General features: G+C 42.1%; 1 protein-coding gene and 1 long non-coding RNA gene across 2 annotated transcripts in view; one reads left to right on the top strand and one right to left on the bottom strand.

Annotated features, from left to right (window-relative positions):
* The window catches only part of LOC310645823 (UDP-N-acetylglucosamine transferase subunit ALG13-like), a gene marked incomplete at both ends in the record, with an annotated part of 45,671 nt that extends 28,208 nt beyond the window's left edge, over positions 1 to 17,463 (top strand). Inside the window, 9 exons of the mRNA XM_083371842.1 lie at positions 817 to 952; positions 3,276 to 3,335; positions 3,796 to 3,851; positions 5,928 to 5,999; positions 7,399 to 7,564; positions 8,200 to 8,310; positions 11,753 to 11,793; positions 12,915 to 13,101; positions 17,189 to 17,463. Coding sequence (XP_083227968.1) covers positions 817 to 952; positions 3,276 to 3,335; positions 3,796 to 3,851; positions 5,928 to 5,999; positions 7,399 to 7,564; positions 8,200 to 8,310; positions 11,753 to 11,793; positions 12,915 to 13,101; positions 17,189 to 17,463 — 1,104 coding nt within the window. The remainder of the gene's footprint in view (positions 1 to 816; positions 953 to 3,275; positions 3,336 to 3,795; positions 3,852 to 5,927; positions 6,000 to 7,398; positions 7,565 to 8,199; positions 8,311 to 11,752; positions 11,794 to 12,914; positions 13,102 to 17,188) is intronic.
* The window catches only part of LOC310646119, a 510,475-nt gene that overhangs the window by 184,758 nt on the left and 302,968 nt on the right, over positions 1 to 22,749 (bottom strand). The window lies entirely within an intron of this gene.

Raw genomic sequence — 22,749 nt, forward strand, 5'->3', positions numbered from 1 at the left:
TGTTACAGGTAAGAAGCAAGATTGGCAAGGTAAATCAAGGAGAAAGTTCACAAGTCTTAAGTTGCCAAGTTTGGAGAACCCCCCCCCCCCCACGATAGTGCTGGATTAAACAGCCTTGAAATAATTTAGCCGGCTCTAGATTAATCAGGCAGGCTCTATGAACAACTCTGGTTAAATCCTCATTATGGAAAAAGATCAATCTACACAGATGAAATATAATTGCAAAGCCTCAGGCTCTCAATTTTGTTCATGGGATTAAAACTTATTAATAGAGTGGTGCTCAAAAAAATGTTCAAAAGGGTTAATTGTGCAAAGAGAACAGAATTGCTGGTTTAACGGTATCTCTTGAAGGTATAAATGTGTGTTGGCAAATCTTATTTTGAAAATAATAACAACAACAATAAAACCTTCAGGGCAACTTCTGCTGCCATAAAATTGAATTTAGGGATTTCAAAAGTGCCAAAACAAGAGATTTTCTGCTTATGTCAGAAACCCGAAAATGAGGGGTTTTTTGTATGTGAGGATTTTTTTTAATGCTTGCTTTCGACCTTTCTGCCCTTATCTATGCACCGGTTTTTAAAAATAAATTCTAAAAGCTCTAATTATACATATATCCCAAATTAGGAAAGACTAGCAAGCTGTTTTGTAAACCTCTTTTTAGAATCATGCTGTGTATTTCTGACCGTGTCGTATCTATTGAATTCTAGGGCACGTATTCCATATTGTTGGGGTTAGAAGGAAATGCTGACACTGTGCTGCATATTTGCAATAAGGAGAAAGCACGAATGTTAATAAATAATCTGACTTATTTCTCAGAACCGGGGCAACCCAGCTCCGATAGTTCCAGCTCCTGCAGGATTCTGGGTGACAAGAAGGACTTCAAATTCTGTCCCACCAAATAAACCAGGGCTGAATAATTCAGAAGGAGAAGCAGAGGAACCAACGGATGCTGGTAAGGATAGACACAGGATAATACTAGCAGTGGCACTTAGATTTATATATCGCTCCACAGTCCTTTACAGCCCTCTCTAAACTATTTGCAGTCAGCCTATTGCCCCCAACAATCTGGGTCCTCATTTTACCAACTTGGGAAGGATGGAAGGCTGAGTTAACCTTTGAGCTGGTCAGGATCAAACTGCCGGCAGCCGGCAGTCAGGAGAATTCGCCCCACAGTACTGCATTCTAATCACTGTGCCACTGCTTTCCAACTTTTAAGTTCTACAGGTAGTCTTCAAATTACAACTGTAATGGAGCTGTCCTATTATGGTGGTAAGTCGTAATGGTCATAAATGACAACTGGTACTTCCGATGTTACGACATTTTTTGTGTGGCAGTTGTTAAGTGAATGCTGCAGCTGTTAAGCAAACACCATGATTGTTATGCAAACTAACGGTTTGCTATGGGCACAATTTTCCAGAAAAGTGGAAGTAACTACCAGTTTTCAGCAAAACTGTTGTAAAACATGCTCACACAATTGTGGGGTGCTCCAAATGTCCATGTTGCCAAGCACCCAAAGTACAATCGTGACCATAGGGGGAGCGACTGTCGGATCTTCAGGTCCCAGTTGTAAGTCCTCTATTACAGGGAGGGTGTAACTTTGAATAGTTGCTAAGCAACCATTTGTAAGTCCAGGATCCTACTGTTCAAACTTACCAACTTCAAGAGAACTTTCATGAATTACAGCAGCTCATAACTGTTAAAGCAAAATTATGCCTTCTGCCAGGGTTACTGCTTCATTTCCTTTATAGAGGAACATTGGGACATTGGTTAGGAGTTTTTAAAAAGTCGTTAAAAATTCTTAGCAGAAGCCTCCCGGCTTGAAATGGAATATGCCGTTATTTTTCAGAATGGATGTGATCTGAAAATTTTGGTATGTACAATTGCAGGCACCAGTGGTTTTTTCATTATTTCAAAAATGTGATCTCAGTTAGACTCTAGACCTGGCATAGCATGAATGTTAATAAGTTCAGATGCATCTGTTACCTTTCCAAAATTGATACTAATGCCAAACGTTTGAAGTACTTTGCAGTCATGATCCTGGCATGTTTTTCTAAGCATTTGGAAATTCACTTATGTTGAATGGATTTTATATGTTGATTGACAATTTATGTCGTTGGCTTTAAAACAAAGATCAGCAATCTTTAGTGCAATTTTATTTTTATTTATTTATTTTATTTTAATTCCATTTATATCCCGCCCTTCTCCGAAGACTCAGGGTGGCTTACAAGCTTAGCAGTAGCCTTCATTCTATGTATATGCCTGCTTATTAGGGCTTTCACACACACCCCCAAGCGGCATTATTACAAAGTCAGCTTAATTGCCCCCAACAATCTGGGTCCTCATTTTACCTACCTCGGAAGGATGGAAGGCTGAGTCAACCTTGAGCCTGGTGGGATTTTTTTATTTTAATTCCATTTATATCCCGCCCTTCTCCGAAGACTCAGGGCGGCTTACAAGCTTAGCAGTAGCCTTCATTCTATGTATATGCCTGCTTATTAGGGCTTTCACACACACCCCAAGCGGCATTATTACAAAGTCAGCTTGTTGCCCCCAACAATCTGGGTCCTCATTTTACCTACCTGGGAAGGATGGAAGGCTGAGTCAACCTTGAGCCTGATGGGATGCGAACCTGCACTGATTGCAGGCAGCTGGTGTTACTTAAGGAGGCATTAGCCCACTGCTCCACCAAGGCTCTTATCCGGTTTCATTGACTATACAGGTAGTCCTGAACTTACCACCGTAGTCCTTCAGTTAACAACTGTAGCAGGAAAGGTCATAAAATGGGGCAAAACTCGCTTAGCAACTACATCTTGCTTAGCAATGGAAATTTGAGCTCAATTGTGGTCATAAGTCTTTTGCAGTACTTGGAAGAAAAGATTTCTTCCTTCCAGCAAATATGCTAGCCTAAAACCTTTGGCTACATCTAGTTATTTTTCTGGGGTTTTATATAGACTAGTTTAGAGGCCAACCTAGCAACTTGAACTTTGCTGAATTTGTATCTGGCTAATGTTTTGCATAGATTAAAAAAAACACGAGACAATAGTACGACAAATGTTGTTACCATATTCCACGGTTTAAGCCTTTTGATCTCCCGAATTCTCCAATCAGAATTGCAATTTGGGGATTGTGGAATTTGAAGCTTAAGGCATGGGGAGAAATTCATAGAAAGATTTTGCATAATTACATGACTCTAAAATGTAAGGCTAGATTTTCATCCTTTCTCTTGGCATTGTTTATTTTACATGAGATTTACTTCCAATATGTGTCTCTAATAGTGCACTTACCCTCTGCTTTTCAAGGAGAATATCAAGAAGATTATCTGTATACTCCTCCAGGTGAGACTAGAGTCTTTCTCTAAATGTCTGCTTCATAACTTGTGTCAATGCTGCAAACATTGACATGTTTTTGCACTGACAATATAAGAGACAGCCAGTTATTTTATTTGCTTCATTTGGGAGGGAGGAATCACCAGGAAGTTGTGATAAGATTGCAAAAACCCAGGTACAGAATGGGAAGTGAAACCTCATATGTAAAACTAATTGGATAATGTGATTTATGATGGGTAGATAAGGGCGGGGATTGTGTGTGTGTTATGATGGGTTTGGGGGGGGAGGAGATTTCAGATTCTGGCATCCTTCCATGAGTGCCGATGTTTCGTTTCATTACTAAGACTTTTTAGATAAATAATATGCCTGCAATTTGTTTGATTTGCCTCATTCATCGGAACCTTGATAACGATTGTTTTTGTTAGTAAATAATTATACCCATAATTTCATATTTATCCCTGCTTTCCAGACCCAGAGTGCGAAGCAACCACAGTATTTAATGCAACTGAATCTACTGCAAATTTGGTAAGCACATTAAGAACATTGAAATTAGCATGTTCAGAACCTGTTAGAGTCTCAAAGGAGATATGAAAGCAATTTCCAACCTTGGCACTGTCATCTAATACCTGTTGTGATAGTAGTCCTTGAATTGTGCAAATTTCTACCAATCTGCCCAAACTAATGAAAATGGTGCTTGCTCAGGTGATGGGTGTGCAAAATAGTTGTCACCTTTCCAACTTAGCGGTGGCTCAGTTGCTAATGTTGGCAAGGGTCTAGGACAAACTGCTGGCCCGCAGGCCGGTTGCATCATATGGATGCCACGCCCACCCCAGGTCTTGGCAATGCAAAAAAAGTCGTGACACGTCATGTGACGTGGCAAGTTTGATACCCATGGTCTAGGACAACTCAGCATGATTGGCTTACTGTGGCCAGCTCATCACCACCAAATCACCTCTGCCAACTCACCATTGCCAAGTTGTCAGGCAAACTGGCTGTACCAAATTGTCCCATTCTGTGTTGGAAGACATCTTGGTCAAGGAATCAAATTATGTTGGCCACACAAACTGTAAACAAGCCTGTTTTCTCACTGCCTGTTCTAAAGATAACAAAATGGTGTCCTTAGCTACCATTCCAGTAAGCAGAACCTGGTTTGTTGGGGGGTTTTATTCTTGGCCTCACTTTTGGGTCTGGCTTATGGAGCAGATGATAAATTTGATTTTAACATTTTACAAAACGGGAGAGCCTGTGTGTTTATTGGATTTGTTAGCAATGGTAAGATCTTAATCATACAGCTTAAAACACTAATCTGTTTCTTAGCCAGATGGTTTTTATGTGTAATTATGAAGTGGAAATTTGTTACCTCCTGTATTAAAGAATGTTATATCATCTGCAACAAAAAGTGTTAAACAGTGTAAGAGTGCTGGAAAGAAACAATAGATCTTATAGGGAAAAAAAGTGCCTATTGGATAAAACAGATTCGCTTAATGACTTCTACCATCGCTTAGTGAGTACCACGAAAAAGGTAATAAAATTAGCATGTCACATGTTGACCCTCTTAATAACAGCAAAGTCTTGCAACTCTAATTCCGGGCTCAAATACTTTCATAAGTTGAGGACTACCTGTATAATAGCTGTTTTCTTGATCTGCTGGCTAATTTACTGTCTGAGGGTGTAGGGCCCACTTTTCTGAATGTTTCTCTGTTTATAAGCGAGATGACCAGTTGTGGCCAGTGAACTTGCCAGCAAAGCAATCTGATGCATCTTGTTCTTCCTCCTTGCACGTGGCTTCCAAAGCTAGCTCACATGATAAATGTACCTAGTTTAGCACAAAAAGATAACCGTTGGGTTGTGATGGAGATGGAAGGCTTCTCCATAGTTCAAAGATATAACTAAAGGAGAATATTTGTAGCTCAGGGTTGGAATGAAGCAGTAGGCGTGAGCCTAAATGGACTCCAGAAAATGGTAGAGGACAGGAAGGTCTGGAGGAATGTTGGCCATAGGGTCGCGATGGGTCGGACACAACAACAACAACAACAGGATTGGAATGAAGGGATCCTTGGTGCTCTTTGAGCTTGGTTGTTTTCTTGGAGATGTTTCATGGCTCAGCTAGGTAACATCATCAGTGCTAGCACTGAAGATGTTATCAAGTTTGGGTAATGAAATGGATGCCACATAGTTCAAAGAACCTCACAGGGACTGCCTACTGAGGCACTTTCTGCCTACTGAGGTACTTTCAAGATTTTATTGACCCACTACCTTCTAAATATGCATGCTCTCTGGAAATCATAGGCCTTGAAGTCCAGAACATTTGAACAACACCAGTTTGAGCAAAGCAGGGTTAGAGAAACCATGGTTTGGAAGTAGCTGAAGATCGGGACGTAAATCCTTGTCTTGAGGTGGATTTGGATAATGGAATTTGACAGAAAACAAAATTCAGAGTTTGGCACAGGACGTCTAAATTCACAGACATGGCCACTTTCATCTCTCTGAACACCCTTTTAATAGCTCCTGTTTTTCATTAGCCCAAGTGACCCTTTCATAACATAGCACAAGGTTGATTCTCATTTCTCTCGCTCTTTCTTTTTTAAATGAATGGTGTAGTCTCTGCAGGATGCAGGAACAAATTGTGTCTCTTCTCAGGAAGCAGCCATCTCCTTCAGTTACTCTCAGAAGGTAAATTTTTCTGAGGACATAACTTGGTGTCAAGAACAGTTTCGCTGTGCTGAAGATCCCAAAAGTTTTCATAAAACATACACTTTAACTTTTGATGAAAGAAATGAAACATTTAGCTAACTAAATGGAAATTCACTGTTGAATTTCTCCCAAAAGTTTTCTTCCAAGACTCCAGTGCATTGTTTCTCAGCCTCAACATCTTTAAGATATGTGGATCGTATTATATAAAATATATTTGAGCAGTAAGGATGATTATGGGCCAGGAGGCTAAAACACATGAAGAACGATTGGCGGAATGGAGTATGTCTAGTCCAGTGAAGAGAAGAATTAGGGGAGACGTGATAGACATGTTCCAATATTTGAGGGGCTCCTACAAAGACGAGGGGGTCAACCCATTTTCCAACACACCAAAAGGCAAGACAAGAAGCAATAAATGGAAACTAATCAAGGAGAGAAGCAATTTAGAACTAAAAAAAATCCCATCAGTGAGAACAATCAACCAGTGGAATGGGTTTTCTCCAGAAGATGTAGATGCTCCAACACTGGAGGTTTTCAAGAAGTGACTGGACAGCCACTTGTCTGGAATGGTCCAGAGTGTCCTGCTTGAGCAAGGGGCTGGACTAGAAGACCTCCAAGATCCCTTCCAACTCTGTTATTCTGTTACAATTCCCAGAACTTGCTAGTAGGGAAATTCTGCATCATAAAGTTGCTGAAGTTGAGAAACACCGCTTCAGTGTTTAATGCGATTGTAGGAGAAAGTTATTACCTTCAAGGGGATTAATCACGGTAATTTTTTTGATCATAGGATTTAGTTACTTTCTCTGCCATATCCTTCAAAGACCAAATGTCACGTATGTCTCTTCCTCCCCAGCCCTAGCCTGCCAACCCAGCTGTTTCAAACCTGTGTCATTTTATACAACCACGGTGACTTCTTAAAGGCCAGAGTGGTTGGAGGAAAAATTAGGAAATTTGCTAATGTTTTGTATCACATTTCATTTCAAACGGTGCTTTTTTTTTTTTTTTACAACAGACATCTGTGTAATTCGCCTCAGAAAATTCATATTCCATCAGGCTGATAAACTTTAGGATGTTTTAAAATAAAAGTCACTTGGCCCATATGGCATTCAGATAAGAGCTTTAGAAGTGAATTTTTGCCTGTTAATTATTGATTCGTTTATTATAAGAATTGCTTTTTTATTAATTTTATACACAGCTTATTTCACTCACCAGGTGTGCTGGTAATGCTAAACTAAAGTTTATCGTTGCACCCAAATGCTTAAATTGAAATCTATTAACTGCATCAGAAGATACTCCATATGCAAAATCGTTTGGTCCCAGGATGCCTTGTGTTTTGTGTTTGAATTTCACCATTTGGCAAAAAGATGCTCCTCTTTCATAGGTCATGGTAAATTCTGCCATTATATCCAGTGCTTCCTGTGTGAATACAGCTCCGGCCGCCATTTTCTCCTCCAGCTGCAGTGCTTCAACTCAAGTCACTATCACTGCGTCGCCCCCCCAGAATGCTGTGCCACCGATCTTAGTAACCCCTTCTGTGGGAAGGCCAGGTAGAGTATTTATTTCATTTCAAGAATTTCTGGAGAACACCTTGAGTTTGTGGTTCCTGGCCACCAGGTGGCTTTTGAATCAGAATAGTTGTTTAGCCCTCAGATGGCATAGAAGTAAGTTCCCTTGGTCCTCTGGAGGAGTCAAATGTATTTCAGCAGTAAGGTCACAGGGAAGAAGAACAATATATGGAACAGCTTGTGGGTGCTCCGTCACTGGAGGTTTTCAAGAGAAGATGGACAACCCTTTGTCAAGGATGGTATAAGATCTCCTGCCCTTCAGCAGTGGGTTGGGTGAGAAGACCTCAAAGGTCCCTTGCAACCCTATGATTCTAAGTCAAATCCTTCAGAATGGAGGCCTTTTAAGAAGCTGGCTGTACTGTGTTTTTTCCTCTAGGCATGCAAAACTTTGACTTCATTCCATATTTTAGAAGATACTTGGCAGAGACAGGGAAATCAGATCTGTTTAAGTTCTTAATTTGACTTGGATTGTTGATCCAGATTAAACTCATTTTGGGAACACTGAGAGGGATTAGATTTTTTCCCAATGGATTCATTGCATAAAGGTTAAGGCCTGTTTTATGGATCCCACTGCTTTCAGAATTAATTTAACATTTCTCTCCCCGCTTTTTGAATAGTTGTGTCAGTGTATCAGTCACCTCCCCTTCCTCCTGTGAGTGATGTGGGGGAAAATGGCAGTGTTACACCCCCTTATTCTTGTGATCCAAGTGGAAATGACCTGCCTAGAGGTAAGATATCATTTTCTCTGATGCGTGGGAGTAATTTTAGCTGCATAAAATGAATCGGTTCTAGAGATGCGTATGGAATTACATTTTATTTTATGTATTAACTAGTTCAGACTATCCAGATTAAAGGACAACGTGGGACTTCATTATCTGGCAGGTTTTGAATGCCGGAAAACTTTGGCTTGGAGAAAGGCTTCAAAATATTTTTAAAGGCATAGTTTTGTAAGAGTGCGCATTTAAGATACATAGCCATATTAAATGTGCTTTTGCTTCACTGCTTTGACAAGGGAAACATAATCATGGATGTGTCCAAGTGTTTGGAATACAAATCTAATCAAATCAACTGGTTGTGTCCCTCTCTAAGCCTGGCGTTGGTACTCTCTGAATTTCCCTGGTGTACGAAACTATACATCAGACACATTACAGGAGGAATGGATTAGGAAAAACAAACAAAACATTGAGGCTGCTCTGCAAACAAAACTAGAGTTTTAGTAGGAACTCCATGATTTTAGAGTTGTCATCCAGTTGAAGTGTGGAAATAGTGAGGTACAGGGAGTCCTCGGGTTATGACCATTTGTCCAGCGACTTGAAAGTTAATGTAGCGCTGAATTACTGATATTTATGACCGGTCATCAGAGTTTGGGCCGTTGCGGCATTCCCCACAGTCAACACGCTTGGGATTTCTGACATTCCCTGAGAGCATCCCAGGAGCAAAGTCAAGGGGGAAGCCCAGAGGTTGCAATCACAAAAGAGGTCCTCGCTTGACAATCCATGCACTCCTTGCTTAAAAAGAGCCTGTTCAGATAATAAGGGCCTGCCTCAGCTATCTCCTCGGGAAAGCACGACTCTTGAAACCAGCGTCGTTTCCAAAGGATCTTTGACTGACAGAAAGGGATTGCGGAGAGTTCAGGCAGAATCTGAAGTTTCTGGCCCAAAATAAATTTTAAGTTAATTTCCCGTTGTCCAACAACACCTCATTAGCCCGGTCCATCTGGAGCCAATCAACAGGTGTGAAGTTGTTGTGAGAACTCTTGAGTGGAAAAGTTGATAAGTTTGTCAAACTTCCGACGTGTGGGCTTTTCAAGTGACTGAGGCATTGCTTACCTTAGAAGTCCTTTATTCAGCCTAATACACCAGCAAATGCTTGCTCGAAGGAAGCTGGAATCTGAAATCTCCACCCCTTGCACAATATATTAAAACAGAATTCTCCACCTTTCTAATTTTGTCATTAATCATATTCTCCAATTAATTTAAAGAATCAGTTTTTCTTCCATTAGAAAACCCGCCAAGGTCTTGTTTTCTTTAAGTTCAGATGGTCTTGAAGGCACAGTCCTCCTCTTCCCCACTCCCAACCTTAAACTCAATCTCTTAAAGCAATACACAAGTTTAACATATGAAATGGCTACTTCTTCATCTCAACATTTGAGGTTAGCAGCGTTGACATTGTTCTCTGGTGCCGTGATCTTGGTAAGAGGCAGGAGTTAGCCATAAAGGAGTCAAACTAGATGGCCTTGAGTCAAACCACCCCCCCTCCCCAATTCCCATGCAGAAACATCAGAGTGAAAGCAGAAACAATACAAAAACATCTTCGGTCCCCATGCAGCGCTTCCCCCTTCCCCCTCAGAATGGCAGCATCCGGGAAGGGAGCTGACGATGTCTCTTAGCGATGGCAGTTGTGATCCCAGTTGCCGTTGTACGCTGAGGGCTGCCTGCAGAGAGTGGGTCAGGAATTGGCTGTAATCAAAATAAGTTGGAAGTCGGATAGAGGACTATCTGCTTGCCTCAATTCTTTATTTGCAAAGAGAATGTACGTTGTGTGTTGGGTTAGATTTTTAAAAGGATATCACAGTACTGACCACGCTTTGTCGATGTTAATAAGTATGATTTGCAAACAAGAATGTATGTTGTGTGTTGTGTTAATTTTTTTTAAAGAAAGGGTATAGCACTGACCATGCTCTGAAGTGTTTGTGCTAATAAGTATAACATTAGTTAGATTTTTACATCCAAAACTGAATATCACCTTAATAAGCATCTGGGATTTATATCAGTGTATTTATTATACCTGAAAGGTTTCTGTCTTCAGCTGGACACTTAACGCTGAGGTTTCCACTAGATTGTTCCTTAGTGTTGCTTGTGCGTGTTGCGAAGGGAGCAGCGACTACACAAAAGCCAAATCGGCGACAACAGCTTAAAAAGGAAAACGGGCTGTTCAGTTTCTTAACTTTCCTCTCATTGGACCTCTGCTAATTTGCGGTGTTACATAAACATTTAGGACAGGCAGTGCTAACATTCAATAGTTTACAAGCAAAGTACACAAAAGAAAAGGTGAAATAGATTGCAGAAGGATGACTCAGTAATAATTGTATTTTTCCCATGCTGTGATCTGTCCTAACTGTTGGCGTATAATCACTCCCCCCCCCCTCTTTCCTCTGTTTTAAATTTTGCATTTCGCTTTGAATCTCATCGCAAAATAGTGTGGCCCTGTGAGAAGGCGAGCTGGGAAATTTAGCTGTCAATTGCATTTGCTTTTCCAGGTGTTACGAACATTTCCTTTTTTGTTTTTGTTTTTATTCCTCGAAAGTCTACATGTTGCAGTTTTTGGTTGATCTGATGTCGTGGGTACCTCTCGTGGGTACAAGTAGTCCTTGACTTAGAACCATTTGTTTAGCAACCGTTCAAAATTACAACAACACTTATGACAGCACTTAACAGCCATTGCAGCATCCCCCATGGTTGCATGATCAAATTTTGGTTGCTTGGCAACTGGCGTGTATTGACGACACTTGCAGCATCTTGGGATCATGAGATTCCCCATTTGCAACTTTCCCAGCCAACCTCTGACCAGCAAAGTCCGTGGGGGAAGTTAGACTCACTTAATGGCCGCAGGATTCAGTTAACAACCGATGCACTTAACAATCGTGGCAAAATTGGGGGTGACTTAACAGCTACCTTGCTTATCAGCAGAGACCCAATTGTGGTCGTTAAGTTGAGGACCACCTGCATATGAGCTGAACTACATCTACCCTTTTGCTGAAGAGGGAAGCTGGATTCACTTAACAACTGCAGTGATTCACTTAACAACCATGGGGAAAACAGTTGTCAAATCGGTCACATCTCCCTTAACAGCTGCCTGGCTTAGCAAGGGTAATGTTGATCCCAATTGTCATAAGCCGAGGACTACCTGAACTTGCCGGTACAGCTACGGTGCTTTCTCCCAGGGCAGAATTAATCAAACTAAGGGATTTTTCTAAAATTGTCTTTCTTTTCCTAACCATAGTTGTTTGGTAAATTAATATTTAAATGCTAACTATGTAGGAGAAAAATATCTGAAAGTCCTTTGATACGGATTGGTGGGTAAACATGAGAAAAATGTAAATATTCATACCTTTTTATAAGGATCTGTATGAAATGCAGTGACCAAGTTTTTTTTCCCTCTTTGTTTTAGATCCAAAGGTTTTGCAGTATTATTTTAATTTGGGCTTGCAGGTAGGTGCCCAATAAAAGTCTAGTGGTACAACCACCTTTTGTGAGATTGGGGTGTCAAGTCTTTGGTAGACGCCGATGTTTTTCAGAATTTTCTGAAGTCGGATGGGGAATCCTTTGCTTGACGTCTACACAAAACCCGGAACTTTTCTTAAAATATTGTAAATATATTGCTTTTATCCATGCTGACTTCCTAAGCTGCTGTTCTCTAGCTAGGTAAATATTTGTTGGTGCTGGGATGCAGATTGTAAGAAAAGCAGCCTTGATGTGTATGACAAGAGTTATATTACTTCCTCAGAGCATACCCACTTTCTCTTTTTTGTTAATGTTTACACAAATACATTCCCATTCTTCTCCTGCATTATTTGTCCCTCGCATAAAGCACAGAAAAATAACTTCTGCGCCTTTGTTGTTGTTTTAATCATTTAGTCATATCCAACACTTGGCGACTTGCTCTCCATGCTACCCTGTCAAGAACAGCTTCTTTTCAATTGTTGGATGTTCATCTTTGTATCAGATTTGTAATAGCACTTCAGTAGCACTTACATACCGCTTCACAGTGCTTTCCAGCCCCCTCTAAGTGGTTTACAGAGTCAGCCTGTTGCCCCCAGCAATTTGGGTCCTCATTTTACCAACCTTGGAAAGATGGAAGGCTGAATCAACCTTGAGCCGTTCGGGATCGAACTTGTGGCAATGAGCAGAGTTAGCCTGCAATACTGCATTCTGACCACCGGGCCACCACAGTGGTTATTAAAAGTAATAGCTAGATTGTTTCTAAACAGCAAATAGCTCCATTGCTGGAATTTCTGCAACCTGACCTCTCCCATCTCAATAAATCTTGTTGAAAGAGAATTCTGTGAAAATTCAGTTTGGAAAGAATTAGGTTTTAGGCAGCCACTAAACAGCTTGACCACACTTTAGAATGACACATTCCTGTTAATGGTCTTGCTGATTAAGGATGAAGCTGTGTTTTGCCCTTGATCCAAAACAGTTGATCTACTTCAGGGCATTTCTGAAGTAGATCTAAATGGGCAGATTTCAACAGCTACTTTTGTCAGTCTGGGCAAATCACCTATTTAATCAGGTATTTAAAACTTGATTTTTCTCGCCTTGAATTGTGCTAGTATTACCACCAGACCTGCTGGAACCCCGTGATGTACGTACAGCAACCATCATCTCCACCACCTCAAGTGGAAACCTACCAGACCTATTCAGAGCAAGTCTCTGTGGTTGACTCATCAGCACCTCTGCCTTACAACGACGTTGGGAGGAACGATCTGCGCCAGATGCCTGCAGACTCCTCGTCAACTGGTTGGTCTCTTGTGTAGTGGTCGCTCCAGAAGTGTCACCGAGCTCAATTTGACGTGGCAGATTCAATATTTTCCAAATGATTTCTGAGCTTTTTTTTAACAGAGTTTAGATCCAGGTAGTCCTCACAACCTTTCGTTCAGCAACTGTTCAACGTTACAACAGCACTGTAAAAAGTGACCTATGCCTGGTCCTCACACTTACACTTATGTCCCCACGGTCACATAATCAAAAATTTGGGCACTTGGCACCATCCTGGTGTCATGTAAAACACCCGTCTGAAACTTGCCCGGCCAGCTTCCAACAAACAAAGTCAATGGAGGAAGCTGCATTCGCTTAATGACCATGTGTTTTGCTTAACAATTTGCAGGGGTTTGCTTAACAACCGTGGCAAAAAAATAGGTCAGGAAATTGGGTACAACTGATTTAACTGCCTTGCTTAGCAATGGAAATTCTCGTCCCGATTGTGATCATGTGTCGAGGGGAGTAACGGTACATTCATAGCTTCAGCCCTGCAATTCAGCCAGACTGATGAACGGCCCATGTTGAGGCTAAGACTTGATTATTCATTTGTGAACCTGATTACCTGCCTGATTTTTTTTTAATCTCCTCCTTTGTGGCATAATTCAGTAATTTCGTTAATGATAAAGTAAGCATTTTGTTTCACTTTAGACCATTTTGCTAATGTGATGCTAATGAAAAGAGCAGAGGCACCATTAACTCTTCCCACTGTTTACCAGTGCAGTGAGACTCAGGTGAACAAGATCAGAACAAAAGGATTTTGTAGACCTAACATAACCCTTGGGATAGTTTTGACAAGGTAAAGCTAAAAGAGTCCCTGCGGATTTTACTCTGCTAGTTGTTGCTGACCATCTTCCTTTCAAGGCCATTGAGTCCGTGGTGTCCAAGGACATTTCTGTCGTCAGCTGGCCAGCACGACGTCAGGGAGTACTGTTACTTTCCCACCGAAGTGGTACCTATTGATCTACTCACATTTGCATGCTTTCGAGCTGCTAGGTTGGCAGGAGCTGGGGGAGGAGGAAGGGAACTCACCCCTGTTGCAGGACACTTGGGTCTCACACCTGGGAGGCCAGCTTTTCAACCAACAAGCCCAGCAACTTCACCAATCAGCCCCCACACCTCCCTGAAGAGTTTAAAGCAGGGGTCTCCAAACTTGGCAACTTGAAGACTCGTGGACTTCAACTCCCAGAATGCCTCAGCCAGCCTGGGAGTTGAAGTCCACGAGTCTTCAAGTTGCCAAGTTTGGAGACCCCTGCTTTAAAGGGAGAAAGATATTTAGTTCAAGTCCTGATGAGTTGTTATTAGGACAGAGCCATGCAACAAGATGGAAGTTGTTTGCCATTTTCTTTTTTTCCTGCGTCGTCTCTCGTCGTGAGATCCATCTAAGTATAAGTAGTCCTCAATTTACAACCAGTCCTTTGGTGACTATTCAAAGTTACAGCAGCACGGCCATTTTTCACACAACTGTTGCAGCATCTCCAGGGTCAGGTGATAAAAACTGGGATGCTTGGCAACTGGTTCATATGTACGACAGGGTTGCGTGATTCCCCTCTTCTGAAAAGCAGAGTCGGTGAAGAAGTTACTTAACAGCTGTGGCAAGAAAGGCCATAAAATGGGGCAAGGCTCACTTAACAACTGTCTCCTTTAGCAACAGACATTTGGGGCCCAATTGTTGTCGTAAGTTGAGGATCAACCCATTTATTATCACAGCCAAAGGCCACACATAAATCAAACGTCCAATTAAAAGAAAACTAAAGAGAATCATCAGAAGAGGACATGGCAATGCATCACGACCAATGATGCAATCCGTGGGCAAGCAAGGTCTGCCTAGTTTTACAGACAGTATGTCAAAAACAAGCTAGCTTCCGAAAAAAAACAAGTTGAAGATTCCCTGTGCTTCTACATATAGTTTTTCACAGTGCTTTTTTTGTAAAAGAAAAAGGTGCCGGAACTCACACATATCATACAATGCGTCTTGCCTACGCTACAAGGTTCCATCCAAAAAAGGTTCCGGAACTCCGTTCTGAGCGTTCTATGAGGGAAAAAAAACCCTGGTTTTTGAACATCCGTCAGAGTCAGCCCAGCGCTAGCTGCTCTAGGCTAGGGAAAGACGTAAAGCTCCTCGGTTATCCTGATCTTTGGATTATAGATTCCTTCAGTAATCCAATTATAAGTCTGCCACTTTCCAATTTTAATAATGCTGCTTTCCAGACTTTGCGGTAATATACTAATATATTTTCTCCCTGAGGAGCAAGGAGGGGAAAAAAAAAAGACGGCTGTGGTGAAAAATAGCATTTTTTCTTTTTGATAAGAAAAAATGAACCGTTTCCTTTCCTCCCAGGAGATACTCCTTGGAGCTGCTCTGAGGTCTTATTTTGTTTTCGTTTTTTTTAAAGAAAACCTCAGGGAAAACAATTCTGCGGCAGAGCACATGACACCATGGGAAGCGTCCTCCTGTTTTTTAACGCACATTCGGTTCATATCAAATACCGCTGGAACATAGATGGCTTCCGTCGCTGGCCTCGCTGAATTGCGTACTTCCTTTGCAATTACGGTGTGGCAGTAATGGAATTTCATGCTTTCAACATGAGTAACCGTGGCAGCAATAATTTGCCTTCTGTTTCTGTTATATGGATGGCCCCACGCAATGTCTGCTGTGGAAGCGACGCGGATTTTGTGTAGTTGAAGTTGGCAGTCATGCAAATTGCAGTACGCACATCTGATCCGCCATTGAGCCTAAATTTCCATTGCTGAGCAAGATTTTTTTTTAATTTGGCCCCATTTTGCAACCTTGCCTGCCACAGTTGTTAAGTGAATCACTGCAGTTAAGTAACTAACATGGTTGTTAAGTAAACCTGGCTTCCCCCTTGACTTTGCTTGTCAGAAGGTCGCAAAAGAGGATCACACTACCTTGGGACACTGCAATGGTCATAAATACATGCCAGTTGCCAAGCATCGGAATTTTGATCACATGACTTTGGGGATGTCGCAGTGGTCGTAAGTGTGAAAAACAGTCGTCAATCACTTTTTCCAGTGCCGTTGTAACTTTGAGCAGTCACTAAATGAATGGTTCTAAGTCAAGGTATTACCTGGAGTACAACTTTTACCCAGCTTGATATTGTCTGGACTCTTGGGTTATTGTACCCAGTCTTCATTATTTTTGCAAATAACTCGAGGCAGCGAACACACAAAAACGTATCTTCCTCCTCCTGTTTTCTTCACAACAATCCTGCAAGGTGGGTTGAGAGAGAGAGTAACTAGCCCAAAGTCATCCAGCCAGCTTTCCTGGCTAAGGCAGGATTTGAACTCGTAGTCTCTCACTTTCTAGCCTGGTGCCTTAACCACTGGACCATACTGGCTCTCACCTACCCAGCATGGCTGTTGCATCAGCAGGAGGAGGAGGATGGAATTTGTTGTCCAAACTACAGTGACTGTTGATAAATTGGGAGAGGCTGCTGGGTTTATTAGTTGATAGGTAAATCCACCTTATGTAGTTAATTGACTAAGGCGATATATAAATCAATTCACTGTCGCAAGGTCTGACAAAAACAAGCTGGGGACAGATTCTGGAAAAGGGTTCCATGATTTAGAAGACTTGGTGGGATAACAAGCAATGAAAAAGAATGAATTAATCATTGGGGATAGTGACAATGGAAGATCTCGGCACATCTGCACATGCAATTTAATTCAGTGGTACTCAACCTGTGGTCTGGGGATCCCTGAGCATCCATAAAGGCTGGAAAAAAATGCCATGATTTAAACCTTGACTTAAGTCTTGGGGGGGGGTCTGTGGCCATGGTCCGTGGCCACAAAAGGTATTTAAAGGAGGTCCGTGGTGAAGAAAAGGTTGAGAACCACTGATCTAATTGATTCCGTTCTGTAAGAAAGCAATGCAAACCATGCTTTAGTTCAGTGGCCTAAGATGTAGTCCTACCGGTGGCCTAAGATGTAGTCCTACCGGTCTGATAATTAGAGCACTGTCCAGGCCCTTAACCGCTTAATTTTTTTCAAGGTCCAAGAAATGCACCCTCTGCTGATCTTTTATATGCAATATTTTCCCCTTTTTCAGGTGCCTTAGCCATCCCAGAATCCTCTCCACCACCTTCTGGAACCGTCTATTACCCTGTGGTAACAGACACGTACACCCCGTCTCCTCTGCCAGGATACGAATCTTGTGTCTCATTTGTGCCTGCATATCACTGCGTCGGTTCATGGTATCCGGTCAACACATCCTATGGGCACTCTGCCCGAATCCATAACACGGTTAACCCCAGCCATTTCCAGCAAGTTAGCTACGTCACCTCATCCAATCCACAACCACATTTTGTAGCTCAAAGCATGTAGATTCAGAAGGATCAAGTCTGGGAACCTTCCCCCACTTGGAACTATAATTCCCAGAATGCTGTGGCACACCTCCAGGTGATCTAAACCTGCGGTCTCCAACTTGGGCAACTTTTTAAGATGTGTGGACTTCAACTCCCAGAATTTCCCAGCCATCATGAATTCTGGGAGTTGAAGTCCACAAGTCTTAAAGTGGGTTGGAGACCCCTGATCTAAAAGTTTCCCACAACTGTTCCTGCTTTTTATGTTGGCCGGTTCCCATTTCTGTATCCTCCTACTATAATTGTTCCATTTGCTCACCATGTTTTGGTTGACAAGGAGATTTTGTTTTTATTTTGTTCACGTTTCGTTTCAATCTTGATTTGTATCGGTGGTGCAGTCTTTACCACTTTAGTACCTTAGACGACGCTGTAACGTTAAATTTCCACTGGATATGGCTGCATCAAGAGAGCACGTAATGTGTGCAGAGGATTTTTGGTTAAACTCTTGACATTTTCTGCCTCAAAATAACAATGTTTATTAAGTCATTAGCCAAATGGCTTAACTCTGTAATGCTATTCTTTGTAGGATTTCATGGATATTGAAATCTGGGCATCATTTCCCCTTTAATACAAAGGCAACAACAGTGGGAAATAAAGCTTGCTGTTAGAAATTCGGGACCATTTAGCGTTGCTGATGCAACTCTTCCTTGATTGTAACCCCTTTCCACGGTATATTTGGTTTAAAAGACAAAGCCGTATTGACTGTTTTCTCTCTGTTGTCTCAGCTTCTGAAAGTGAAGACTTGGGCCTACTAAGGCCTACTATTGTTGTAGTCTGAATTCTGTCGATGAAAACAATTCGCACAAATGGTGGTAAAATTGTGGGGGTGGGTTAGAAATTTGGCATCAAGAGCACTAAATAAATTTGAAATGCACACAAAAAAAACTTGTCTAGTCTTTGACTGACTGAATGAAACGGGATCAAGTATACTAAAACCACCAGGCTGGGTGTCGGCCCTACAGGTTACACCAGATCAGGATAGAGACATCACCAGAAATAATGGAACCATTTCACACTGCTTCTGTAAGACCACACTTGGAACACACTTGTCCAGTTTTGGTCCCGAAAAAAAGATGTGGAGACTTTAGAAAGTGCAGAGAAGAGCAACAAAGATGACTAGAGGACTGGAGGCTAAAACAGAAAGGATAGTTGCAGGAACTGGTATGTCTGGTTTAATGAAAAGAAGGACTAGGGCAGGAGCCTTCAAACTTTTATGACTTTGGACTTCCAATTGGCTGAGGAATTCTGGGAGTTGAAGTCCACAAGTCATAAAAGGGCTACGTTTGAAGACCCTGGACTAGGGTGACATGATAGCAGCAGTCTCCTATCCTTTGAGGGGCTGTCACAAGGGGGTCAACCTATTCTCCAAAACAACTGAGGACAGGACAAGTAACGGGTGGAAGATCATTAAAGAGAAATCAAACCTAGAACTAAGGAGAAAGTTCCTGACAGTGACAACCATTAGTGGAAGGGCTTGCCTTCAGAAGTTGTAGGTGTTCCATCACTGGAGGTTTTGGTTTTTTTTAATCCCATTTATATCCCGCCTTCTACGAAGACTCAGGGCGGCTTACAAACTTAGCAGTAGCCTTCATTCTATGTATATGCCTGCTTATTAAGGCTTTCACACACACACACCCAAGTGGCATTATTACAAAGTCAGCTTAATTGCCCCCAACAATCTGGGTCCTCATTTTACCTACCTCGGAAGGATGGAAGGCTGAGTCAACCTTGAGCCTGGTGGGACTCAAACCTGCACTAATTTCAGGCAGCTGGTGTTACTTAAGGAGGCATTAGCCCACTGCGCCACCAAGGCTCTTTTAAGAAGAGATTGGACAACCATTTATCCAGAATGGTGTAAGGCAGGGGTCTTCAAACTTGGCCCTTTTATGACTTGTGGACTTCAACTCCCAGAATTCCTCAGCCAGTGTGCCTGGCTGAGGAATTCTGGGAGTTGAAGTCCACAAGTCATAAAAGGGCCAAGTTTGAAGACCCCTGGTGTAAGGTCTCCTGCTTGAGCAGGGGATTGAACTAGAAGACCTCCAAGGTCCCTTCCAACTGTCACTCTGCTAAGTAGGTTTGGGTAACACAATCTGGAAAGTCTGGTAGTGTTTCCTTCTTTTCTCCCTCTCTCACCAAGATTGTCCAAGTAGAGTCACTAAATTTCTATCGCCTTCTTCCCTTCCTGGCCTTAGCTCGTATTTTGCTAACAGTCTCTGCTGTCTTTCCCACCTCTGTGGTTGTCTACATCAGGGGGGAAAAAAGACAAAAGGCAGGTTGGAGAATCTGAATTTGGTTTTTGGAAAATGTAAAATACTTCATCAAAAGACTCCCTTGGCATTTGTTTGGCTATGGAGTTGCTTCAAGGTGCTCTAACCAGCTTTGCAGCATTTAATCTTTTTAGTTATGTGTCGTGTGTGTGTGTGTGTGTGTGTGTGTGTGTGTGTGTATGTAATGGGATCTCTTTTTGCGACCTTCTGACAACAATGGGGAAGCCAGATTTGCTTAACAACATGGGAGTGCGGAAAACGGTTATAAGTCACTTTTTAAAGTGCCATTGTAACCTCGAACAGTCATTAAACAAATGGTTGTAAGTCGAGGATTTCCTGTATTCAGAATAAAAACCTACGTTCTCAAAAGGCAGGTGTTTCAAGCTCTAACAGAGTTGTACATCCAGCCAGACCTACCACTACGCAGATTCCGGATCCTTCCTTTTGTGGATGATTCCTCTTCTGATGCAATGGCTCATACACCAAGAGTTAAAAGCAAAAAAGACAGATCAGTGGAGCAAGATCTGCTACCAAGCGAGTACTTTCATAATCTGAAGGTGCCAGGAGGTGTAATTAGCAATAGGACTTAGCAGTAACACTTAGATGTACTGTATATACCGCTTCATAGTCCTTTTTTTACAGCCGTCTAAGCGGTTTGTAGAAGTCAGCCTGTTGCCCCCCAACAATCTGGTCTCATTTTACCGACCTTGGAAGGCTGAGTCAACCTGGAGCTGGTGAGAATAGAACTGCTGGCAGTCGGCAGAATTAGCCTGCAATACTGCATTCTAACTATTGCGCCACCAGAGCAAGGTAGATAGGTAGGTAGATAGGTAGGTAGGTAGATACATGGATGGATAGATAGAGCACTTAGACTTATATACCGCTTCATAGTGCTTTACACCTCTGTCTGAGCGGTTTAAGAGTCAGCCTGTTGCCCCCAACAATCTGGGTCCTCATTTTACCAACCTCAGAAGGATGGAAGGCTGAAGATCAAACTCCTGGCAGTCGGCAGAGTATGGCTGCAATACTGCATTCTAACCAGTGCACCACCACAATTCTTTACACTTTGATCTAGCTGTATGTGCCCATCTGTGGTGTGTTTATGCCTCCTCTATTGGCAGGAGCAACGATCAAATTTCTGAACACCTCAAATTTTCATTCATTCTCCATCCCGCATAGCGAAGATGAGAATCAAATGCTAGCTAGATAAAGAAAATTTAAAATTGAATGGGAAATTCTAGCTTCAGGACAGAGCAGAGCAAACCTGCGGAGGTAACCTCTTCTCATCAGACAGAGCCTCCAGCCAGGGAGATGACCTCTTATCACCCCAAATGCACATGCAGTGTAGAAGTTAGTAGCCGTTTTATCTAAAAGCTGGTGGCTGTTATTTGACAGCACCTGGAGCCAGTTTAAAAGGTTTCAGTGGTGAATTAAATAAAAGTGTGTTGGAAGGTCCAAAGACTTAAGAGCTACTTCTTTTAAGGCTGGCTGGGCCATTCTGGGAGTTGATGTCCACACATCTTAATGGGCCCGAGATTGAGAAACACTGCTAGATTGCTTTGTCTATTAGGACTAGTTCTGTGATTTCCTGAAAGTTAGAACAATTGATGAGTGGAACGACTTACTTCCAGAAGTTGCATTTGCTCCATCACTAGAGGGTTTTAAGAAGAGATTGGACAGCCACGTGGCTGAAACAGCACAAGGAAAACCTCCAAGTTTCCTTCCAACTTTGTTATTCTCTTAGATGTTCAGCTGCAATTTAACTGCTTTATGAATTGGGTTTACAGTATTCCCGCAAATATTTAGTTTTCTGCAAAGGGGCCTTTCTGATAGGCGAGGGTGATGACTCATAAATCTGGACGAGAAATCTTGGGGTTTTTGGACATACGGCACATTAGTGTATTTTGACAAGTGAATCCCTAGCTGTACCAGTATACAAGCTCATACTGAAATTGCACGTTGCCCAAGGTCTGCAGCTGCTGCTAAAAGATGCATTTCTCTGGATAGAGCATCTAGGAGCTGAAATTAATTACATCCGTTGTTTGCGATGATTGGATTTTCCTTTCCCAAAATCCTTGGAGAGGGGACGATCGGGATTGAAACTGAAGTGAGGCCTGGAAGCCTTCCAAATTGGGAAGATGAGAGCTTTTGCACCAGCCGTTTGCTTGGGGAAGCACCCATTTGCTTGATAGGAGCTTTTAATGTCCTGCAATTGGTAGGCAGAAGCAGCTGGATCTAAACTGGAAACGTGCTCAGAAGCACTTTTCTTGTAAGCTGGTTCTCAAACGAAGAATCTCCTCTACAAATACAGTGTGATTCTCACACACATTTTTCTGCTAAAAATAACACATCCCTGCCCTGTTATGGAGGCCAGAAAGCCTCAACTTGCAACAGTTCATTTAGTGATGGTTCAAAGTTACAACAACACATAACGACGGCTGCAGCATCCCCAGGACCACGCAATCACAATTCAGACGCTTGGCACCTGGCTCATATTGATGACGGTGGCTGTGTCCCGGGATCATGCGATCCCCTTTGGTGATCCCCCCCCCGACGAGCAAACTCAATGAGGAAGCCTGAGTCTCTTAACAATCGTGTGACTAATTGAACAACTGCAGTGATTCACTTAACAACTGTGGCAAGAAAGGTCGTAAAACAGAGCAAAACTCACTTAACAAATGTCTCGCTTAGCAACAGAAATTTTGGGCTCCCTTGATCATATATATATATGAAGCCACCAGCCTGAGGATGACGGATGAGATTTCGTCGAAACGTTGCTCTTACACCTTCAATTCTACGTGGGAAAAAACCCGAATGACCAAAGATCCACATATATATATATATAAACAAATGGGATCAATTTTTAAAGAAGTAGACATTTTGCTCTGTGGGGTTCTGGCTCAGCTGAGCTGTTGGCTTAAACCGGACTATTTCGTTATGCTCTGCTTTTCAGCTGCCTGTAAATAAAGTAGCCTGCAGAG

Source organism: Vipera ursinii (genome assembly GCF_947247035.1).
Source record: "Vipera ursinii genome assembly, chromosome: 12".
In the NCBI taxonomy this organism is placed as follows: Eukaryota; Metazoa; Chordata; class Lepidosauria; order Squamata; family Viperidae; genus Vipera; species Vipera ursinii.